We start from the raw sequence: 23,082 nt of genomic DNA, 5'->3' as shown, positions 1-23,082 counted from the left end.
TTTCAACCTCAGTTCTAAAACTCCAAGGCCTTGAATTCTGCCAAACATATGAAAAAACCAACGAAACAGATCCTTCTTTCGTGCCCCCAGAATGGATTGCAGCCAGTAGACATGTAGATTTTAGCTCTGTGAGATCCATGTCTGTCTTCTGACCTAAAGATCTGTGAGATAATAAATGAGTTTTGTTCTAAGTCTCTGAATTTGTGGTAATTCATTCTTGTAGCAGTAGAAAGCTTATATAATAAGGATTTGGTGCAAATGTTGTAATGACGTAAACTGTGAAACCATGGTGGGTAGAGGGTGTGTAGGCTACTCTACTGTGCTGATCAGACTTGTGAGAGCCTGGAAAAAGCCAAATTGAAGGGTGAAGATTATTAACAATTTTATTGTACAAATAAAATTTGACAACCACGTACCAGATAGAGGGAATACAGTGGTGAACAATAACAGAGATGATAATTAAGAGCAGTTGTTTCTTAGTATCCATGCATTGAAAGGAATGGTGGTTTGATATCGACCAATGAACAGGGCGAATATACTCCATTCCTAGAGATAGATTCTGATTCTACAGTGGGATTAAAAATACCCCTGATGTTCTTCTAGCTTCCTTCCTCCCAAATTCTTGTTTCATTGACAGTCTTTAGGCTATTAGTCTCACTTCCTAGAGACCTTGAACACAGGAACATTGGTATTGGTTCCAGGATCACTTACCACATTTATAGGGTGGGCACACCTGTGCTGTCCTATTGTTAATTTAGAGTTTTCCCTCTAGACTCTTCCTGAGTCCTGTGTGATATGGTTATAGTGAGTTTAATCTCTAGACCAAGACACCGTGCAAAGCCAACCCAAGAGTGCTGGGTGTAAGGCTCTGGCAATCAGCTGTGAAGGATTCAGGAGGGGTGTAGCCCCTGCAGCCACCCACAAGGACCCCTGCCCTGTGGCTGCTCTGGGAAGAGAACCTGAGGGCTGCACGTGGTCCCTTCCCATGGGGAAAATGAGGCTGGAAAAGAAGAACAGGCAGGTGGTCAGGGACTGAGGCTGAGCATCTCCCAGCTGCACAACTTACTGTATGAGTTACAGAAGTCACTTAATTTTGCCCCCAATCAACTGCCACATCTGCAAAATGAGACTACCTCACAGGCTGTTGTGAGGCTGAAATGAGTGAAATCCACTTAGTGAATTAATTTAAAATACACCCAGTGTGTTTTAAGTTCTGTAATGGTAGTTATTGTTCAAATCCCAGCTGTGTCATTCACTAGCCATGCCACCTTTGGAAAGTTAATTCACTTTTGTTTAGTGTCCTTACTTGTACAAAGGGGATGATAAAGTGGCGCCAAACTCAGACCACTGTCGTATGGAATAACTGAACCAGTAAAGTGCTTCAGGCTGTGCATGTAGCTTCATGGTTGTGATGGTTGCTGTGGATGGGGAGGCTTTCAGCTCCAGACTGGGCAGGGAGAAGGGGACACGTCACTTCACCTTCAGGCTCCCTAGTTTCATTAGCTAAGCCTGGAGTTACTGGAGTCTCCAGGGGAAGGTCAGGAACTAGGTCAGGAACAGAGTCTGGCATTCCCAGACTCTCTGTTTCTTTTGGTGCTGGGCAAATGGTCAGTGCAGTGGGCTCCAACGTCAAAATTCTGAAAACAGGACACAGAGGCCCAGAGAAGGAGGTGTGCGGGAAGGTGTAAATATGAGATCCATCCATGGCGTTGTAGAAGGAGACCTCCCCAGTCTCATAGTCCAAGAAAACCCCCACTCTTTTAGGTGGCCCGGCAAGCGTCAGTTTGGTCCTGGGTTCAGTGAGAGCTCGATAGTTATTCTCACCAGACTGTCCCATAGTCCAGTATCCATTCTCGGGTATCATTTTGACCCAACCTTTTCTCTCCACATTCCTCCTACACACCCCGATGTGCCACTCTTGTCTGTCCCCCACCTCCACCTCCCAGTAATGTCTCCCTGATGTGAAGCTCTCTTTTCCAAGCACACAATGATGCCAATTAAATCTCTCAGGAATGTCTAGAAGGTCCTGTTTCTCCTCTGCAAGCTGCAGACTCCTCAGGTCCTCAGACAAAAGGAGGATGGGGTTTGCCGAGTCTGGATCCAGAATCACATCAGCTGCAGAGAGATATAGCATTTGTCTGTGGGGTCAGCCATTTTCCTGGGCCTCAGAGCCTCAGCATACAAGGCTTGGGCCTTGTATGGGAGGCCAGAGTCCAGAGCCTGGTGTCCCCAGCCTCCCCTGCATGTGACTCTGTCATTAATATCATGAGAGAAAGCCCTGGGGTTGTGTATAGTTGAAATGAGGGTGAAGTTGAAATACAGGTGAGGTACAGTTGAAATACAGGTGAAATGAGGGTTGCAGTCTGCCTAACTTGATATCCTGACCCTGCCTCACAAGCAACAGGCCTCCTTCTCACTACCTTTTTCTTGTGTCCTTCTCAAAATTGACTGTGTCACATTCTGCTTCATACTCATAGATTTAACTTACAATCTGCAGTCTACTACTCATGTGTTGAATGAGTTTTTCTTTTCTGGAATCTATTTTTCCATATGTCCAAGCCATGGAACATTTTTGAGCCTTATCTGAAGCATTCCCTATGTGACAAATACTAACCTCTGAAGTTGTCTAAGACAACATTGTGATTTATTCAGTCCAGGGCAGGGCAAAAAGCCAACATGTGATGTTATAACAGCTGCCGTGTCTGCTCCATGCTGAGGGTCTATGTTGGGGGCTTTATATGCCCCCAGACCCATTCTCTACACTTCACCTTTCTCCACTCTGTTCTGGGCCCCAGAAATATGTCCTCTATGGACAGTGCCACTAGACTCCCATGTCCTCTGGTTTCCTATTGGGTTAGGCCAATGGCAGACCCTGGCAGAAGATGGGTGGGAGAGAGAAGAGAGAACAGTATTTATGTTTCCTACTTCCTCCAGGCAGCAACAGAAGGTGTTTCTCTGAGAAAGGCCTGACTCCTCAGGCAGCCCTCCCTTTCAGCTACAGTGTCCTCTGGTTCCTGTACTGGCCCCCTGTCCCTGATCTTGAAGTCTAGGGGTGGAGACAGCTCCCCATTGTTGGGAGCCCTGAGTCAATGTACTTTCCCCTGTTGCTTTTCCTTAACCCTATTTTCTCCAAACCCTCTTAAAATACCCATTTTGAACATGCTGTTTCCTTGCTAGATTTTTGCAAATACATATTCATTATCTTCTTCAGTCTTCACCTCAATGCCCACAAAATAGGAATTACAATCATCTAAAAATGTGGAGGCCAAAGGTCAGACACATTGAATCCTTCGAGCACACACAGAGCCAGTAGGTGGCATATGAAGACTGGGCAGGCACTGCCTTCTCTCCTTGGCATCTCCCATCCTCACTGTCCCTGCAAAATTCTTCAGTCTGTGTCTCCTGCCCCTCAGCTCCACACTTCCTGCCTCTTCCTTCCCATGAAGGTCCATGGAAGCCCAAGACAGCAATTCTCCCTGGGTCCCTATGCTCTCAGCAGGCAGGGTCCTGGAGATGGGCATGCTTGCAATTGCACCCTCATGTTGCCCACCCAAAAGTCTCCTTGTCATGGGGACTTTTCTTCTCCAAACCTCAAGAGTTGGAGAAGAGAAAGGGATCTGGTCCCTCAGGCTGTTGGCCTAGGGAACATACAGTGATTTACTCACCAGCTTGGAAGAGGGCCACTTTCCATTCTGAAAGGAAGCAGACATAGATAAGAAAAGGTCAATATTTCTATTCTTTCCCATCCCATTCTTCTCACTCAGTCTTTTCTCTCTCCTTTTCTTCAGAGTCTCTTCCAGTATCCACCTTCCCTCCTCTGCAGCTCTGATGGATCAGGAGTGGCAACTTGTACAAAATGGTGGGCTCCCTTTCCTCTGTCAGGAGGGGCTACCAGAAGCATGGCCAGGGTTTGCTAGGGTGTGTGCATGAGTGCCAGCAGCCTCAGGCTTCTCTCAGAGGCTCCTGAAAAGCAGAAATGTAACCCCCTACTGAAAATGAGCTTTTGGGTTAGATCTGATTATTCCAAGTGAGAATGTCAATGGGTGACAGTAGAGAAAAGGCTGAAATGCTTATGGTATATGTCCCAGGAAACTCAGAGAGCATCAGCATCACTCACCATCATAAGCTGGAGACTTCGCCCCACCTACAATGAAAGAAAGGTAGAGATGTCACTTGAATTCTGCCATATCTGAGTTGTCCCCTTTGCCCTCTTTTTGCACGTGTGGAATCTTCTTTTTGACCCACCCTTTCCTACTTTCTCCCTGTGCAGATTCAATTTTCTCTTCCCCTCTCATCCTGTATATCAGTTCGAGGAACATCATCTGAATGCAGTGACACCACAGGTACTATGTGAGGAACTTCTTGATGTGGTCCAACTGATCTATTTTATATGTGTCTGTACTCCTATACATGTTGTATGTGTTACCATGTCTATATGTATATGTATATGTATATGTGTACAAGTTTCATCTGTCCCAACCTCTATTGTTTTCCCTCTTCCTCTGAATAGAATCTGGAGGACTTAATAAAAAAATTTCAGGGACTAATTTTTTAAAGCAGTTATAATTTATCTGTGCTAACTCAGTTACAGTAGCTCCTCCTGTTTATGAGAGACATTTTTCTTTCTGCCTCACTTCTGATTTTTTTGTTCCTTATTATCTTCCATTCTTCTTTCCTTCTTTTTTTTTTTTTTTTTTTTTTTTTTGAGACAGAGTCTCACTTTGTTACCCAGGCTAGAGTGAGTGCCATGGCGTCAGCCTAGCTCACAGCAACCTCAAACTCCTGGGCTCAAGTGATTCTGCTGCCTCAGCCTCCCGAGTAGCTGGGACTACAGGCATGCACCACCATGCCCTGCTAATTTTTTCTATATATATTAGTTGGCCAATTAATTTTTTTCTGTTTATAGTAGAGACGGGGTCTCGCTCTTGCTCAGGCTGGTTTTGAACTCCTGACCTTGAGCAATCCACCCGCCTCGGCCTCCCAGAGAGCTAGGATTATAGGCGTGAGTCACCACGCCTGGCCCTTCTTTCCTTCTTAGCAACTTATAGATGATGCAAAGCAACTTGTGATGTTCCTGGCACAGAGAAGGCACTTCATCTTCCTTTTACCCTTTCCTTTTCAAGTGTATATTCTGCAGTACCTTACAGTACCATGGATATTCTGCAGTACCTTACAGGGCTAAAGAGTATGTGGCCTGTCGTGGACAGTGACTGATAGCCTATTTTCTGAGAGAGAGAGAGACCCCTCTTGGTATCACTCCAATGAAATACACTTATTTTCCTTTTTGCTTCCCGCCACCCCCCCCCCCTTTTTTTACTATAACTTGGAATACCATGATGATTTTCTTTTCCTGGTCAAAGTTATCTAGGATCATTTCCCAACCTTGGGCAAAGAGTTAAGGATTGCAAAATATCCAAATAAAGAGAGTCATAGGTTTGAATTCAGAGAAAGTGTCAAAACCACTCACGAGCCATGTACTGGATTTTTCTCCACTCTGAAATGGAATAAACAAGGAAGAGTCATCAAGGTACATAAAGCAGGGATAGGAAGACATGCTTGGGTATCTGGGGAAATAGTAACTTACTGAGTTCTTCCTCGAGCTTCTCTGGAAAATAAACAGAAAACATAATGAAGTGTTATGGGAGAGGGGATTTTCTGGACAACAAACCTTAAAAACCACCCAGTGTGAAGGTGGGGATGTGGGTGAGGTCTCCGGGCTCAGGCCTGTAACCCAGGCACTTAGATTCCCTCGTGGGGCCAGATACCTCTTGTGCTTCGTTCCTGCTTCGTTGCACTCTGTGCCAATTCTCTCATCTCTTGCTCTCTCTCTTTCTCCCTCAACAGAGTCTTTTTTTCCTCTTGTTGTCGCCACAAGAAGTAACCCGCCACAGCAAGAAGCAGCAGCAAGATGGGCAGGCTCCCTGCCAGGGCGGCGATCCAGGGTTGGGCGCTCCTGAAGAAGGGGTCTGCAAAGGGATGGTCTGTGGGCCAGGGGCCTGTGCCTCTGTCTTCCCCGCCCGCAGCCTGAGCTTTAGCTGCTCCCCCCAGGAAGGGGGGCACGGAAACTGCCTCATGAGGTTAAACAACCTTTCTCTTCCTAAAGTCTCCGACAACTTTGGATAAGACTTTGGTAAGCCCTTACTACAACCTACTACCATTACTTCTCTTGAGATGTCTGCGTCTCCCATGGAAAGTGAGTGACTTGAGCACAGTCATAACATTTTTTCTTGTTTAATTTTTCAATAGGCAATACATTTATATGGTTAAAAAATACATATATAAAAAGCCACCTTAGTCTCCCACTCACCCATTACTCCCTCCTTCCCTCCCTTCATTTATTAGCTTCTCATTAGTCAGCTTAATACGATGGTTAAGAACATGAACTTTGGTGCCAGAGCGCCTGTGTTCTAATGTGGGCTCCAATGTTGATCAACAGTGTGATCCTGGACTAATTCTTTAATCTGTGTTCCTAGTGCCCTAATCTGTAAAATGGGGTAATGATAGTGCCTACTTCTGGAGATTAGAAGGATTGAATTAATGCTTATGAAGTGCCTGACATATAGTGAGTTTTAAGTAATTGCTTGTTAAATGTAAAAAATGTAAATAGAAATATATTCTTATTTTGCCTCTTATTTACACTAAAGATAGCACTCCATACACACTGTTATGAATTCTTGCTTTCTCTGTGTAGAGTGTATCTTGGAGATCTTTCCATATCAGTATAGAGAGAATTATCTCTGTTTTCTTCACAGCTGTGTGGTTTTTCCTTGTATGGAAGTTCCCCATCAGTGAATATTTGTATAGTTTCTAACCTTATATAACCTTAATCAGTACTATAAGAAATTACTTTTTACATAGTTCATCTTGTACAAACACAACCCCATCTGTCAGATAAATTCCCAGAAGTGGACTTTTGGTTCAATCAACATGGAGTTCAGATAGATAGTGCTATATAGCCCCCAATAGAGGCTGTGCTTATGTACACCAAGAATACAACAAATTACACCAGTAAATGCCTGACATTTACTGCCTCCCTACACTCTTGTGATCAAAATACATTATCGATCACCTCCGTTTTGTTTTGTTTTTTTGCCAGTATCATCAGTGAAGGGAGAAGGATCAAGATGGCTGACTAGACACAGGTAGCATGTGCTTCCTCCATAGAGATGCACCAGAAGAGTAAGCAGATTCTCACATTTGAACAGATTGCCTAAAAGAGAATGCTAGCACTCACCAGGGAAGTGACCGAAAGCACCAAAAGTGGGCAAGAAGAGGGTGCAGGACAATGTGCCTGGCCTAGGGCCAGCTAATTTCTGGGAGAAGCTTCTGCATAGAGTGAAACAATAATAGGGAAGCCCTCAGGGCTCTACTCTCCAAAATGTGCTTTACAATCTTGTCTACAAAGGAGCCCCCTCAACCTACACAAGTCTCAGGCCTAACATAGGGAGCTACTTGGAGGTTGCACAGAGATGTTGTCCCAAAAGGGGAACTCAATGGAATCACACAGGCATCAGAGCCTAGAGCAGCTTGAGCCAGGCATCATGCTGAGAGCCTAGAAAAAAGAAAAAGAAAAAAGAAACTAGGCACAGAAGGAACATACCTCAAAATTACTAAAAAGCATATGTGACAATACTGTAGTCAACGTCATTCTGAATGGGGTAAAGTTCAAAGAATTCCCTAGGAACTGGAAGAAGATAAGGATGCACTTTCATCACTTCTGTTCAACATGGTACTGGAAGTCCTAGCCAGAGCATCAGACCAGAGAAAGAAATAAAGGGCAAATAGGACAAGAGGAGGTCAGACTATTCCTGTTTGCCAATGATAAGTTTTTATATATGGAATATCTAATAGGCTCCTCCTAAAGACTCCTAGAATTGATAAACAAATTCAAGAAAGTATCATGTTACAAAATTAATGTACAGAAATCAGTTGCATTTCTGTATACTTCAAACAGCCAAGCTGAGAATTAAATAAAGAACACAATACCATTGAAAATAGCTGGGGAAAAAAAAAAACCCTAGGAATATACTTAACCAAGGAGATGACAGATCTCTACATGGAGAAGTATAAAACACTGAGGAAAGAAATCATTGATGACACAAAACAAATGGGAAAACATCCCGTGCTCATGGATTGAAAGAATCAATATTGTTAAAATGTGCATTCTGCCAAAAGTGATTTCTAGATGCAATGTAATTACCATGAAAATACAAACATCATTTTTCACACCATTAGCAAAAACAATTCTAAATTTCATATGGAAATAAAAAAGAGCCAGAGTAACCAAAGCAATCCTAAGCAAAAACTAAAATAAAACAAAACAAAACAAATATGGAGGCATCACATTACCCAACTTCAAATTATACTACAAAGCTATAGTCACCAAAATAGCATAGTACTTGTATAAAAGTAGACACAGATCAATGAAACAGAATACAGAACCCATAAGTAAAACCATACACTTGCAACCAACTGATCTTCGACAAAGCAGATAAAAACATACAATGGGAAAAAGACACCCTATTCAATAAATGGTGCTGGGAAATTGGAGAGCCACTTGCAGAAGAATAAGACTGGTTTCCTATATCTCACCATACACAAAAATTAACTCAAGATGGATTAATAACTTACATGTAAGTCCTGGCACCATAAAAATTCTAGAAGAAAACTTAGGAAAATCTCTTCTGGACATTGGCCTAGGCCAAGGATTTATGACTAAGACCCCAAAGCAAATACGATAAAAACAAAAATAAATAAATGGTAATTAATTAAGCTAAAAAGTTTCTACACAGCAAAAGAAATAACCAACAGAATAAACAACCTACAGAATGGGAGAAAATATTTGCAAACTATACATCTGACAAAAGACTAATATCCAGAAAATACTAAGAACTCAAACAAATCAGCAAGCAAAAAAAAAAAAAAAAAAAAAACTTAAAAAGTGGCAAAAGACGTAAACAGACATTTATCAAAAGAAGATACGCAAATGGATGACAAACATGAAAAAATGCTCAACCTCGCTAACCATCAGAGAAATGCAAACTAAAACCACAATGAGATACCACCTTACTCCTATCAGAATGGTCAGTATTAAAAAGTCAAAAAACAACAGATGTTGGTATGGATGTGGTGAAAAGGGAATGCTTATACCCTGTTGGCGGGAATGTAAATTAGTATAACCTCTATGGAAAATGGCATGTAGATCCCTCAAAGAACTAAAAACAGACCTACCATTTGATCCAGCAATTCCACTATTGGCTATCTACCCAAAGGAGAAGTAGTCATTATATCCAAAAGACAGCTGCACTCGTATGTTCATTGCAGTACAATTTACAATTGAAAAGATATGGAGCCAACCTAAGTGCCCATCAACTGACGAGTAGCTAAAGAAAATGTGTTCTATCTATATCTATACCTATCTATCATCTATCTATATCATGGATTACTATTCAGCCATAAAATTGAATGATTTTTTTTTGTATTAACTTAGATGAAACTGAAAGCCATTATGCTAAGTGAAGTATCCCAGGCATGGAAAAACAAGTATCACATGTTCTCACTTATAAGTGGGACCAAAGCAATGGGTATACATGGTCATACAGAGTGATATAATAGACTTTAGAGACTCAGAATGGAGGAGAATAGGAAGGGAGTGAGGGAATAAAAACTACCTATCTGGTCCAATGTATACTATTTAGTGACAGGTACACTAAAAGCTCTGATTTCACCACTACACAATCCATCCATGTTTCAAAAAAACCACTTGTACCCCCTAAATTTATTGAAATGAAAAAGTGAAAAATGTTTCTCTAATGAGTGAGATGGGGCATTTTTTTGTGTGTTATGTCTTTTTCCATAAACTAATAATTCATGTCCTTTCTTAAATTGTTACTAGATTATTTTAAGTCTCCTTATGTATCAAACAAATTGATTCATTCTCTAGGATATATGTTGTAAATAATTATGTTCTTTCTCATTTTGAAATTTGGCTTTGGATAAAAATCTTATCCTAACCATTTCTCCCCAGTTCTCTTTTACCTGCCACAGTTTCTGGCAGACAGAAAATGTTCAGCAAATATTTGTGGCATAAACAGCTTCATGGGGGAGACAAGCTCCTGGAAAGCAAGGAGAAGGCTCCAGGTCCCTTCCTCAGGCCTTACATTCACTGCAGAGACTCACACATTGCCCCACTTTCAACAGCCACAGCTCAGCTCAGCTCAGCTCAGCACAGGGGAAGCAGGGTACTGACCTGCGACGGAAATCCTGGCTGTCTTTTCCTGCTGGAGGAGGGAATTTCTGATGGTACAGGATACCCCCTCCCTGGAGCTTCCTCTCATGATCACTGATGCTGCCACTGCATACAGGCCCACTCCGTCTGCAACCACAGGTGCTGCCACAGCCGGGATGACCTCCCCCTTGGCATCTCTCCACTGGACGTGGGGCTGGGGGTACCAGCCGGTGGATCTGCACTCCAGATGGATCCCTCCATCCTCATGACCCTTCATTTCCAAGTGAAGATCAGCACCCAGTGCTGTGGAAGAATAAATCAGTCTAAATTTGTGGGAGCCTCCTGCATCAGGGAGAGTCTCAACAAGAATCAACAACACACTCACATTAGACCATTCAAGGAGGATTTCACTCAGGAGCTGTTTGCAATAGTGTGGTCACAGTGAGGGGAAAGCTATGTGGGCTAGTGCAGTGCCCCAGGGGGGCTATTACCACTCACCTATAAACCCAAGACAGGAGGGGAGAAAGCCTCGTCTGAACAGTGAGAAAGATATAAACATTGCCTAAATCACAGTAATAGCCAAGCATCCCACACTGGCAATGAGGGACTGTTTTCCTTTTACCAATTAGAGCTTTAGTCTGGCCCTAGACTCCTTCCTCCTAGAAAAGACTGATTAATGTTTCCACTCACAGGATTAACCCCCCTCCCACCTACCAGACAGCATCTAATCAAGAGCAGAGGCCCACTTCTGCAGACCCTCCCCAAATCCCAAGCCCAATTTCTATACCAAGTCTTCTCTAACACCTTCTGACTGAGACACCCACAGTTCTCCACAGTCTGTGTTCTTCCTTGCTGCAACTATAATAAACACAGCTCCTTCCACTGCACATGTGTTCCTGGGGGTCACTGGCTGGAGAACACTAGCAGCAGATGCAGCCCCTATGTTCAGTCTCCCAGGGCCCACGGTCGGCGCACCTGCTGAGCCCACAGACACCATCCGGTACACAACTAAACCAAAGCAAAGTGACTGTGTACGTGTCACTGAGATGATTTCTTATCCTTCCCATCCCTTGTCCTTTGATTCCCTTCTCAGACCCCTGGGCGCCAGGAGTAGGGGCGTGGGGGTTCTTTACTTGAGACCGTAGGGGAGAGGAGGAATTCTTCCCAAGGGAAAACCTATGCCTTTTTCAAGGGTCTCAAAGCAGCTGAGTAGGAAGACAGTGCAGGCAGTTCCCAGGGAGCAGCCAGCAGTGCTCTGGCTCTTGCCCAAGTGCCACAGAGGAACAACCTCAGAGCAAAACCCGGGGGCTCACCTGCTACCTTCAGCTCCACGATGGCTTTTTCATAGAAGTTGCCATCTTGGAAATAACACAGGTAGTTTCCACTGTCAGAGGCTCTGACATTGTGTATTCGGAGAGCAGCCTTCCCTGCAGTGATGTGATCTCGTAGAACAGAAGTTCTCCCGCGATACTCTGGGGTCTGTTTGTCTTCCACTTCCTTTCCACCGGCATACACGGCCACTACCTGCCTAAGGCTGGATCTCACCCACCTCAGCTCCATGGTCTCTGCGCTCATTGTCGGGGACAGGTGACAGGGCAGATCAGCGTCTTCACCTACCATGGCCAGGATGGGCCCAGGGGGTCCATGTACGGCAAACTGAGCTGGTCGGCAAAGGGGAAAAGCACCATCAGAGGGTGTTGGCCATGGAGCCATCAGAGTAAGGGTTCTCCTTGGCAGGGAAGGAGAGGTATAAAGAACCTAGAGAGGAACAGGATCCTAACAGAAGTGTCATTTGTCTCTTAATGGCATGTGAACTTCAGTTTGGGGTGGAACTTCCAGATGTGGAAGGACTCAAAGGATCTAAGTGGGCATTAGTAGGTAATTGTCTGCTTCACACACATAAAAACAGAATCATACCTACCTGAGCAAGGAGTGAGCAACTGGACCAAAATGAGGCAGGCAAGGGAGTTGAGCAGAAGGAAAGCCAGGCCACTTGCCATTTTCATCTGTGCTGCATATCAGGGGACATCAGAAGGGGTTAGGCAGTACTATGCCCTGGAAGAAGCTATAGGTTTCCACACTGAAATCTCCACTTCCCCAGTGCTAACTTATGTGTGGTGACCCAAGAAAATCTTAACTCTTCCAAAAATGTCTACCTTAGAATATATCTTTTTAAAATTTATTTTATTTTACTTTATTTTTTTTAATTTATTTGCCCTAGAGTCTCTTAACTTTCCAGTTCCAACATGGAAAATCACCCACAAAAACACAGATACGATAAATGTACATATGTTATCCACTAGGAAATCCTTGACTCTACTTCTTAAAAATATTTAGAAACCTATCCCGTCTCCATAGTTCCCCTGCTTCACCAGGTCCAAGCTTCCATTATCACCTTCTGATTAATGCAGAACCGTCCTCATTGGGTTCCCTGGTTCTACTTGTGGCACCCATTTGTGGGTGTGCAACACTGTGGACTCCTCTAGGCCCCAACTCTGAGCCATCACCATGGTCAAATCATGGCCCAACAGACTCTGGGTAGGATCCAGGCAGACTCCCTGCTGGAGGCTCTGGAGTCAATCAGGGGCTCAACCCCCTACTTGTTCATCACAAGGGTAGTGATCCAGAGAGCTGTCACTAAGACCAGACCTTGCTCATCTTTTCTTTTTTTCCTTCATTGAGTCATTCAACAAATGTTTAGTAAGCACCCACAGGGGGAGGGCCAACCATGTTAGGTGTTGGCATCAAAAAGAGGGTAGGCAATGGCTCTATGATTCACAAGCTGTGTAATTTCAGTTATGTGACACAATCTATCTGTACTTTAATCGCTCATAAAATACTGCAAAAAATGAAATTTAAAATGTGCACAATTGGCCCAGCAATTCCACTGCCTGATTATCTAGTCCAGCAAAGTATCTTCATGAGTGCAGAGAAAAGCATGTGTGAGAATGACACTGAATTGTTATTTTTTAAAGCATAAAAGTCATAACCAACAGAAGCAGCCACCTTCAGGAGACTGGTTAGAAGAATGGTGCTTCATCACTATGCAGGAATTCAATGCAGCAGTTAAAAAGTGATTTATTGTCACTCACCTGGATAATTGAGACATACATCAAAAAGCACATTGCATAACTGTACTAATCATTCTATCTAAAAGCAAAAGGAAAGCTATAGATCTGTACATACTTGTATATGTAAATATCTCAAGAAGGTGTAACAAGATGCATTCTAAACTGAAGATTGGAGATCTGGTGACTGAAGGGACACTTTGGCTTTTTGTTCTCATTACTTTTAAAACTATATTAATGTTTTAAATTTTAAAAACTTCATGTACTACTTAACAATTAATTATTGTTATGAGTAATTTCAGTCAGTGGAACTTATTAGGTGCTCAGTAAATACTAACTCCACAACAGTTTCCCATAAACAAGGGAGCACAAGGCCCACAGTCATGGTACCCGCTGCTGGGGGTACCTGGGTCTGGCAATTGCCTCTGAAAACAAGGTCTGCAAGTGGGGGAAGGGGTGAGGAGGAGGCAAGGGACAGAGGTCTGTGCAGATGGCTGTCCTTTGATCCCTGCCTGGGACCTGCACCCATCCTCAGAATCTCAGAATAAACATTGCCTTTCACTACATCTTTTGCTCCTCAAAACTGCTCTCTTTGCTGCTGGGGGCGGGGGGGGGGGGGGGGAGGCATCTTCTTACTGTTGTTATTATTTTTAGTCCCTGACCTAACAATTTCTGTGCTGCCTTCAGAGAAATTAGTTTTCATTTTTCTTTGGATATTTATTTTTCTTTTTCATGATTATAGACAATTTTGAAAATGAAGAAAAATATAAAGAAATACAATTTTCAACTATCTGTAGTGGTAATCATATAATTTGCTAGTGGTAATGTAAATATTTCTGGACATATTCTGGCCATATATGCAAGGCTGTCTGGAAAGTACCCAGCCATTGTTGAAATCAATATAACATTAGCCCAGGCATGGTGGCTCAAGCCTGTAATTCTAACACTCTTGGAGGCCGAGGCGGGCAGATTGTTTGAGCTAAGAAGTTCGAGACCAGCATGAGCAAGAGCAAGACTCCATCTTTACTAAAAAATAGAAAAAATTAGCCAGGCATGGTGGCACATGCCTGTAGTCCCAGCTACTTGGGAGGCTGAGGCAGGAGGATCGCCTGAGCCCAGGAATTTGAGGTTGCTGTGAGATAGGCTGACGCCACAGCACTCTAACCTAGGCAACAGAGTGAGACTCTGTCTCAAGTAAATAAATAAAACATTATATAATACCAATAATGCCTGCATACTTTCCAGAGAGCCCTTGTATATAGCAAAGGCCTAAAAACTATTGTATTCTTTGACCTCCAAATTCCACGTGTAGCAATTAGTGTGGAAGAAAAAAAAATCATGAAATAACACAAAGATTCATGTTTCAGGCTGTTTAACTTACTAAAATCTACAATAGCAAAATATAGATGCAATTTAAATATCCCAAATACAGAAAGAGTTACATAAATAATGGTATATTCATATAATGTAGGAGCTTGTAGCCATAGAAAGCATGCTTTAGGTTTTGGGGAAATGGAGAACAAAAAGAAAAACAGATACTGTCCCTAAAAGACACCAAAGTGAAATGTATGAATCCAATGTTTTCAAAATTATAATTACTCTTCATTAAAAACATGATTTCTCATGGTTGCACAGAAATCTCTTTTATGACTGAACCATGCATTGTTTATCCATTTCCCACCTGTTGTATATGCGTGTTGGTTCAGATTTTTCCGTATAGTAAACAATAAATAGTTCTGAAATGCAGATATTTATATATAAATCTTTAGGGCACATTTCTTTTTAGAATTTCTTAGAATAGATGCCTTGTCATGGCCAGAACAGACTTTAGGGTCCTTTGCTTCTTTCTGACCATGATACATTCTTAAGAACATGCAGTTGGAATCTTTCTTCTCTCAGGTTGTCTCCCTTTCAATCCACCAAATCCCAATCTCTGTAAATCCTCATTCTTTGCACCACTCCCCTCACCTGCGTGCCCAGATGCGCATGCGTGCGCACACACCCTCCTCACCCCCATCTCCTCTGTCCGAGTACTTCCCTGCATGCCCACTCTCAGCTTGTCGACCCTTTCCTCCTAGGCCCTGTAGCCTTGGCTCTCATCAATTTCCCTCACTTACCCCTTGGTATTTCCATCTGAAAATCACGACCCACAGAATAACGGCTGTCCGTAGTTCTTCATCCTTTCATTATGGTTAGTAGTTTCTGATCTAGCAGAAAAGAAAAAGAAAGCAAGCAGAGTTCATCTGCTCAAGACGAAACTGCAACAGAGTTCCTCTTTGGAAGAATTAGTGTTTTGATTGGCTTAGAGGTGGTGCATCAGTTGCTGGGCAGAAATCACTGGGGAAGTTTAGAAGGAAAACTGAAAGTAAGGTACATTGAATTATACATACCGTATTTCCCCTAAAATAAGACAGGGTCTTATATTTATTTTTCCTCAAGAAGACACCCTAGGACTTATTTTCAGGGGATGTGTTATTTTCCTCTCAAAGCCTCAGCTTGCAGCACGCACAGGATGGCTGGGACCTGACAGGGGGAGCCCACCTTGTTGGTGGGGCTGCCCGCAGCTTTCTGGGTCACCTCTGGAATAGTAGCTGTCACGATGGGGCAGATGAGAAGGGCTGCTCCTCTTCTTTTTTTTTTTTTTTTTTTGAGACAGAGTCTCACTTTGTTGTCCAGGCTAGAGTGAGTGCCGTGGCATCAGCCTAGCTCACAGCAACCTCAAACTCCTGGGCTCAAGCGATCCTCCTGCCTCAGCCTCCCGAGTAGCTGGGACTACAGGCATGCGCCACCATGCCCGGCTAATTTTTTTTTTATATATATATATCAGTTGGCCAATTAATTTCTTTCTATTTATAGTAGAGACGGGGTCTCGCTCTTGCTCAGGCTGGTTTTGAACTCCTGACCTTGAGCAATCCGCCCGCCTCGGCCTCCCAAGAGCTAGGATTACAGGCGTGAGCCACAGCGCCCGGCCTGCTCCTCTTCTTGATCTCTCCACGACGAAATGCATGGGTTGTGCAGATACGCTGCATAGCCAGGCCCATCACTAGGTCTCATTTTCGGGGTAGGGCTTATGTCGCCCAAATGCTTAGAAATCCTGCTAGGGCTTATTTTATGGGTATGTCTTATTTTTGGGGAAACATGATATTGAAGAAAAATTCCAGCCCTACTACTCTGAGCGTTTGGGTTTCTCTGTGGTTACTATTCGAATCTTTCTTGTGGGTATATGTATATAAATATTTCTTCATATTCACCTGTCTTATGTCTTTTATATCATGCTAGAAACGTCATCAGACCAGAGTAGGAAAAGAAAAAGATTTTAATGTGTGAACAGAAAACAATGTGTATTAATTAAAATGCTGCTGTGATATTTACTAACATCTGCTTGCATGTAGATGGATACATGGAGGAGGAGGAGGAGAGCCTAATGAAAGTAAGAATGGAAAGAAAACCAGACACACTGCCCCATTTTAAGCACCTCTGGTATCAAGGTCTAGGATCCAAGACCAAATAATATAATTTTCTGGTTTCTAGAGTCAGTGATGCTTGGCATGTTTTACATTTTTCAGGAAATTCTTACTGCCACTGTTTCTGAGAATCTTCATTCACCCTCAGCTACTTGTTTGTGTTATCTTGTATTTTTGCTTGTTTTTGTTTCTCACTCTGCCAGTGGATTATGTAGTCTCTGAGGTTAGACTCTAGATGGACTGTGAATGCTGTCTCTCTACAAGATCTGTGGGACAAACTAGTTCTACCTGTGGCCTAAGACCTCCCAAGACACTTTATTTGGTTTATAAAACAATGATACAATCCTCAAAGCTGCTAGGGTTTAGATATGACTTGGGCTGATGGAATCTGATTATATTACAACAGTTTGAATTTAGGCTCTGTGGTTAAGATAGCTGGTCACTTGTACATTATCCATTCCCCAGTTTTTCTTAGCATTAAGGCTTAATTTTCTTGTGTATGGCAATGTTGTCTTCCTGCGGAGACAGAGGAAATCAAGGGACTAAATTTGAGCCAATGGTTTGTAGGTGAAGTTGTAGGATTGTGCTTTTCCCAGATACCCTTAAAAGGGGAGGTTGAAACCGCTGAGAGACACTTACTCCCTACTTCCTTCTTCCCCGTACCTATTACATAGGCTTTGGACACGGAGGTGCAGAAGTTGCCTTGTGCCCATGAGGCAACCTTGAGAATGGAAGCCAGGTGCTCAGACAGTAGAGAATGAAGGTAGAGTAGGCTGAGGCATGGATGACATCCCTGAGCTGCCAGACTAGCCCTGGACATTCATTTTACATGACAGGAAAATAAACTCTTGTTTTGTTTTAGCCAATAATACTTTTGGCCTCTGTTATCAGCAGGAAACACAATTTTTCCCTTCCCCCTTCCCCTCCTCGCTAGTTTGTCATGAAACTTTCCAAACATATAGTAAAGGTGAAAGAATTTTTAGTGAATAGCAATATACATACCACCTAGGTTGTTTGTTACTTTATGGTAATCCATTGCTCTGTTCATCCCTATACATCCATCAGTACTTATTTATTTGTTTGCTTGGTTATTTTAATTTTAATTCACAATCTATTAGAAGCTTTGCTGCCTGAAATTATATGTGTAATGTCACCAAGTAAAAACTGGGCTCTCTCCATTACTTGCATAAAAACCAATACTCTGTGGCATCCACTTTTAAGAAGAGAAGGGCTTTATTGCAAGTCAACTGGCAATACTCAGATCTGTCTCCTTGAACTGGTATCTGGGGCAGGTTTTATAGGAAGAGAGGAACAAGGCTTGATCTGATTGAATCTTGCAATGATGTGATGCTAGGAGGCATGACCTGACTGGATCATGCTGTGAGGAATGATGCTGTGCTTGATCTGAATGGCTCGTGGATCATGCAATGAGATGTTGGCTTCTTAATTCGGTCAGCATTCCTTGGTGAAAACACTTAGGTTCCACACATGGGTGCAGGTTTGTTTCATCTGGGCATGCTCAGCTTACATGATCTTCAACCTAGAATCCATGGCAACTGAAAAACAACTCATCATTTTATTACACAAAGTTGAATTGGATAGGGTTGGTTCTGTGTTTACAGTAAGAATGAAACATTCAACTACCAGCTAGAGAATCCAGGCTACTTTGACATGGAGAAGCAGCCAAGGTGCTGAGTTTCATGAAAGAAGTTTCTGGGCCATGCTTGGTGGCACATGCCTGTAACCCTAGCACTTTGGGAAGCCGAGGCAGGAAGATCCCTTGAGGCCAGACTCGGTAACTTAGAAAGACCTGGTCTCTCCAAAAAAATAAAAAGGTTAACTAGATGTGGTGGCACATGCTTGTAGTCCCAGCTACTCAGGATACTGAGGCAGGAGAATCATTTGAGCTCAGGAATTTGAGGTTGTTCATGATGACACCACTGCACCCCAGCACAGACAACAGAGTAAGACCTTGTCTTAAAAAAAAAAAAAAGGGGAAAACAAAACAAAAAAAGAAGTTTCTGAGCCCAACACTTCATAGCTCTAACCTTGGTAGTTTCCAAAAAGATATAGCCCTACATATGACCACTTCTCATCAGTCCTTTCCAGAAAGCCCTGGGACAGAAGTCTTGGGACAAACGGATGTGAAATGGGACAGAAACAAATCCACTGATTCAACAAATTTTTATTGAGAACCTACCATCTAGTACGTCTCAGACACTGAAGTTCATAATTGGTGAGGAGAGGTTGCAATATGGAGTGGGTTGCAATATGGAACACAGACTCAGATGCCGGGTTGCCTTCATGACCTTAAGCCAGTTACCCAATTTCTCTGTGCCTCAGTTTCCTTATGTGTAAAATAAGAATAATAATAGTACGTAACGTTTTTGTTGCTGTTGTGAGGATGAATTGAGACAATACAGGCAATTTACTTACAACAGTAACTCACACAGGATAAGTCATGAAAATGTATCTTAAGTAAAAAGTAAACTTGTTCCTTCTCAGGGTTGATAGATTGGAGTTCTTCCTTAAGGAGTTGGATTGATGCCTTGGATTGATGCCCAAGGAATGCAAAGCTGAAGGGTGGGCTTCCATTGTTCACTTTAGGAGATGGCCCTCATAGAGATCAAAGGTAAGAGGAGACACTTCTTTCCTGTAGGAAATAGTTAGTATGTACACATTCTTAAGAATAATTCAAGTTGCTTTTGTCCAGCAATTGCACTTTCAAAAATTTATCTGAATGACAAATGCAATTCCAAAATTTATTCTGCAGAGGTAGTTAGAGCTATGCGCAACAGTTTACATACTATGTTTCCCCTAAAATAAGACAGAGTCTTATACTTGCTTTTTCTCAAGAAGACACCCTAGGGCTTATTTTCAGGGGATGTGTTATTTTTTTTAAGTACGGTACAACAATCTACATTTATTCGAATATAGTTAAGTTGTCTTCTTCTGGAACATCATCATAACTCTCCAAACCCCAAATTCCATCCTGAATTTCTTGGGACTCTATTTCCTTTAGAACCATTGGCCGGGACCTGACAGGGGTAGCCCACCTTGTTGGTGGGGCTGCCCTCACCTTTCCAGTCACCTCTGGGGTAGTAGCTGTCAGGATGGGGCAGATGAGAAGGGCTGCTCCTCTTCGTTATCTCTCTGCCACAAAATGCATGGGTTGTGTAGATAACGCTGCATAGCCACGCCCATCACTAGGTCTTATTTTTGGGGTGGGGCTCATATTGCGCAAATGCTTAGAAATCCTGCTAGGGCTTATTTTATGGGTAGTTCTTATTTTCAGGGAAACATGGTGGTATCTGTGATTATAAAACCTATGTGTTTCTAACCTTGAGGCTGCACTACTGACAGAGAGTAGTGTAGACTCCTGAGTACCCCTGCTTTATCTTAACTGCTTTATAGAAACCTATAAAACTATACCTTCGTCTCTGAATATTCTTTTATTCTCTCTATTTCCTATTAATTTCTTATCCTCTGTGGCTACCTAAGGGACCTGGCTTTCACCGGGAGAAATAGCTGATCTCTCCACAACCTGCCCCACACTGCACCCTGCAATAAACATTTTAAAAGGTTAGAAAACATGCACTTAACTGTTAATGAAGCACTATATTTTAAGGAGGAAGTTATTTACAAAAAAGAGAAGTAAACAAAATTCACAAACTGGAAAGGAAACCTTGAAAACTCTGAGGGGAAAAGTGATGCAAGGGTCCTTGAAATTGCCTGATGGGGGTTGTCTGGATTCTTAGAGATGACCTGATGTGGCATTAAATATAAGAACATTAGATGTAGAGTCAAGTCCCAGACCAGCAGGGTGCCCTGGAGAAGTGAGTCTTCCCTCTGGATTTAATTAGTATCTCCCAGGATTGTATGGGGTCAAAATGAAATAGAGTCCTTGGTATGAAAAGACTGTGAAATGACAACAGTTCCTGCTGTTGTTCTATTATCCAGGCATTAAAGACAACCACTGCTAGTGGGAATCTATCTTTTTCTTTTTTAGGACTTTGTGAGTAGATCAAAGTGAGATATCTCTCTCCTTCCCTGTAATCTTTCCCTTAGTATTTTCTGTCTCTGCTTTTCCTTAAACTTTTTATTTCTTTTTCAATTTCCAGGTGGGGTGATAGCACCAGATGAACAATCCTAACAAGACTCTATAGTCAGCCGGGCATGGTGGCGCAGGCCTGTAGTCCCAGCTACTCGGGAGGCTGAGGCAGAAGGATCACTCAAGCCCAGGAGATTGAGGTTGCTGTGAGCTAGGCTGACGCCACGGCACTCACTCTAGCCTGGACAACAAAGTGAGACTCTGTCTCAAAAAAAAAAAAAAAAAAAGACTCTATAGTCCTGCATCATCTTTCCATGGTTCTCTGCACCACTCAGCCCTGGACTGCCATAAACTAGTCCCAGCCTTTGTCCAGCCTCTTGGAAAGCAGACCGTTGTCTAAAATTATTTTCTTGAAATATGTGGAGAGAATTTTCTAAAGATGATTAAGGGGTTTTTTAACTCCCAGGGAAGGACAGTTCAACAGTATTGGCATTTGGCTTTGGATCTTAAATGTTTTCATTCAAAAGCAAATAGTTCTTGGGGCCGGGCTTGGTGGCTCACGCCTGTAATCCTAGCACTCTGGGAGGCTGAGGTGGGCGGATCACTCAAGGTCAGGAGTTCAGAACCAGCCTGAGCAAGAGCGAGACCCTGTCTCTGCTATTAATAGAAACTAATTGGCCAGCTAAAGATACATATAGAAAAAATAAGCCAGGCATGGTGGCACATGCCTGTAGTCTCAGCTACTCAGGAGGCTGAGGCAGGAGGATTGCTTGAGTCCAGGAGTTGGAGGTTGCTGTGAGCTAGGCTGATGCCATGGCACACTAGCGTGGGCAACACAGTGAGACTCTGTCTCTAAAAAAAAAAAAAAAAAAGCAAACATTTCTTGGGATTTGGGAGTAAGGAGAATGTCAATGTAAAAGAAAGTGTCTTTTAAATCTGTCACTAAAAATTAAGCAAAATTCCTAGATAAAGTAGTGAGGAGAGTGTAAGGATTAGGTGCCACAGGATAAATGATGTTCTCTTCTATTTGGTTTATTGCCCTTAGATACTGAATGAACTGGTAATCCTGGGTCTCAGGTTTTTTAATTGGCAGAATGGGGGTGTTTTAAGGAGAACAAGATCAAAGAAGCTCATATTCCCAAAAGGCTGAAACTAGGGGTGGAAAGCCCTTCTTCGCTTGAAGCTTTAATGGATACTGCCTGAGTCTGTGGGGAAGAATTCCTGGTTTTACTTTGATATGAATGGGGTCCATGTGTGCCCTTCCAGGTCATCTGGTAGCCCACACGTCAGGGTAGACTTGATCTAGAACTTCGGTGGGCAGAGCTTGAGAGGTGTCCAAGGCAGCGAGCAGAGCCGTGTGCAAGGCATAGGCATATTCTGGAGGAACTTCGATATGTTATTATACTTGCTTATTCTGAAAGGTCACTTGAGCCTGCAATTTAGAGAGAAGATCTCAACCCAACCATGAGAGAGGGTATAAGGCATGTAAAGAAAGCTGTGTATGAGGAAAGTATTTCTGATAGAATAATCTAATGCTTGGAGAAAATATTTTTGGGAGGGTTTTCTGGACACTCAGGTCACTAGCACTAAGTCTTTAGTAAGCTTGGCCAATTTAAGATTTAATACTAAGTCACACCAGTACTGATCAGAAAATTAATTAAATTTTCTCCCACCATTATTGTTACCCTAAGCTCTTCCTGGGAGAAGTTAATCATGGGCTATAATTCCCACAGGTTTGGGGAGCGCTAGGGCCTTGTTGATTTATATCGTTATCCAGTCCCATTAACTGTAGAGTGGGTTCCTGATCCCCCTTCTGCTTTAATTTAGTGCAATCTTTTTTTAAATGACTTTTCTCCTTGTGAAAGGCATATTGTTTTTTTCCTAAGGGAATCTTTTTATTATTATTTTTTTCTTCTCCGAGGCTGTGGTCCACTTTGGGTGGACCCCTTCGAGTTTTCCGTCAAAGCTGCTGTCAAAAATTTTGCCTGTTGCTTTAGTTCATGTAATGTTTTCTTTTCCTTTTGTTGTTTTGTAGTCTCTTCACTGCTTGTAAGAACCCTAAGTCCCTTTAAGCAAATAGGATATGGGCAGAGTTAGAGCACCCTCTAGCTTCTGTAACTTTTGTTGGATATCAGGCATGTTCTGACCGGCAAGGGTCATGTTAATTTTCCTTGAATTTTCAGGGTTCTCTGTGTCTACATCAGTGTACTTACAATACGTTCCTAGATTCTAAGAAGGCTGATGGACTTATATCTGTCTCCTGTCTTATTT

The 23,082-nt window shown here is 42.7% G+C and overlaps 1 protein-coding gene and 1 long non-coding RNA gene across 2 annotated transcripts; both read right to left on the bottom strand.

Annotated features, from left to right (window-relative positions):
* Positions 1-365: 365 nt before the first annotated feature.
* Positions 366-15,680, bottom strand: LOC105858744 (butyrophilin subfamily 3 member A1). The gene is given in 11 exon segments (XM_020290553.2): positions 366-1,435; positions 1,437-2,115; positions 3,666-3,692; positions 4,118-4,144; positions 5,468-5,494; positions 5,585-5,605; positions 5,766-5,966; positions 10,250-10,531; positions 11,542-11,889; positions 12,150-12,239; positions 15,414-15,680. Coding segments are annotated over 11 exon segments (1,851 nt in total). The 5' UTR covers positions 15,430-15,680; the 3' UTR covers positions 366-1,302.
* A 2,075-nt stretch (positions 15,681-17,755) lies between these two features.
* LOC142876402 (uncharacterized) lies at positions 17,756-19,407 on the bottom strand. The gene is made up of 3 exons (XR_012923301.1): positions 19,210-19,407; positions 18,961-19,107; positions 17,756-18,316 (listed from the first exon to the last, which is right to left on the bottom strand). It is a non-coding gene; the product is annotated as an uncharacterized LOC142876402 (long non-coding RNA).
* Between the last annotated feature and the right edge of the window lie 3,675 nt (positions 19,408-23,082).

The sequence above is a fragment of the Microcebus murinus genome, chromosome 15 (genome assembly GCF_040939455.1).
Source record: "Microcebus murinus isolate Inina chromosome 15, M.murinus_Inina_mat1.0, whole genome shotgun sequence".
Taxonomy (NCBI): Eukaryota; Metazoa; Chordata; class Mammalia; order Primates; family Cheirogaleidae; genus Microcebus; species Microcebus murinus.
This window is presented reverse-complemented; position numbering and strand designations above follow the sequence as displayed.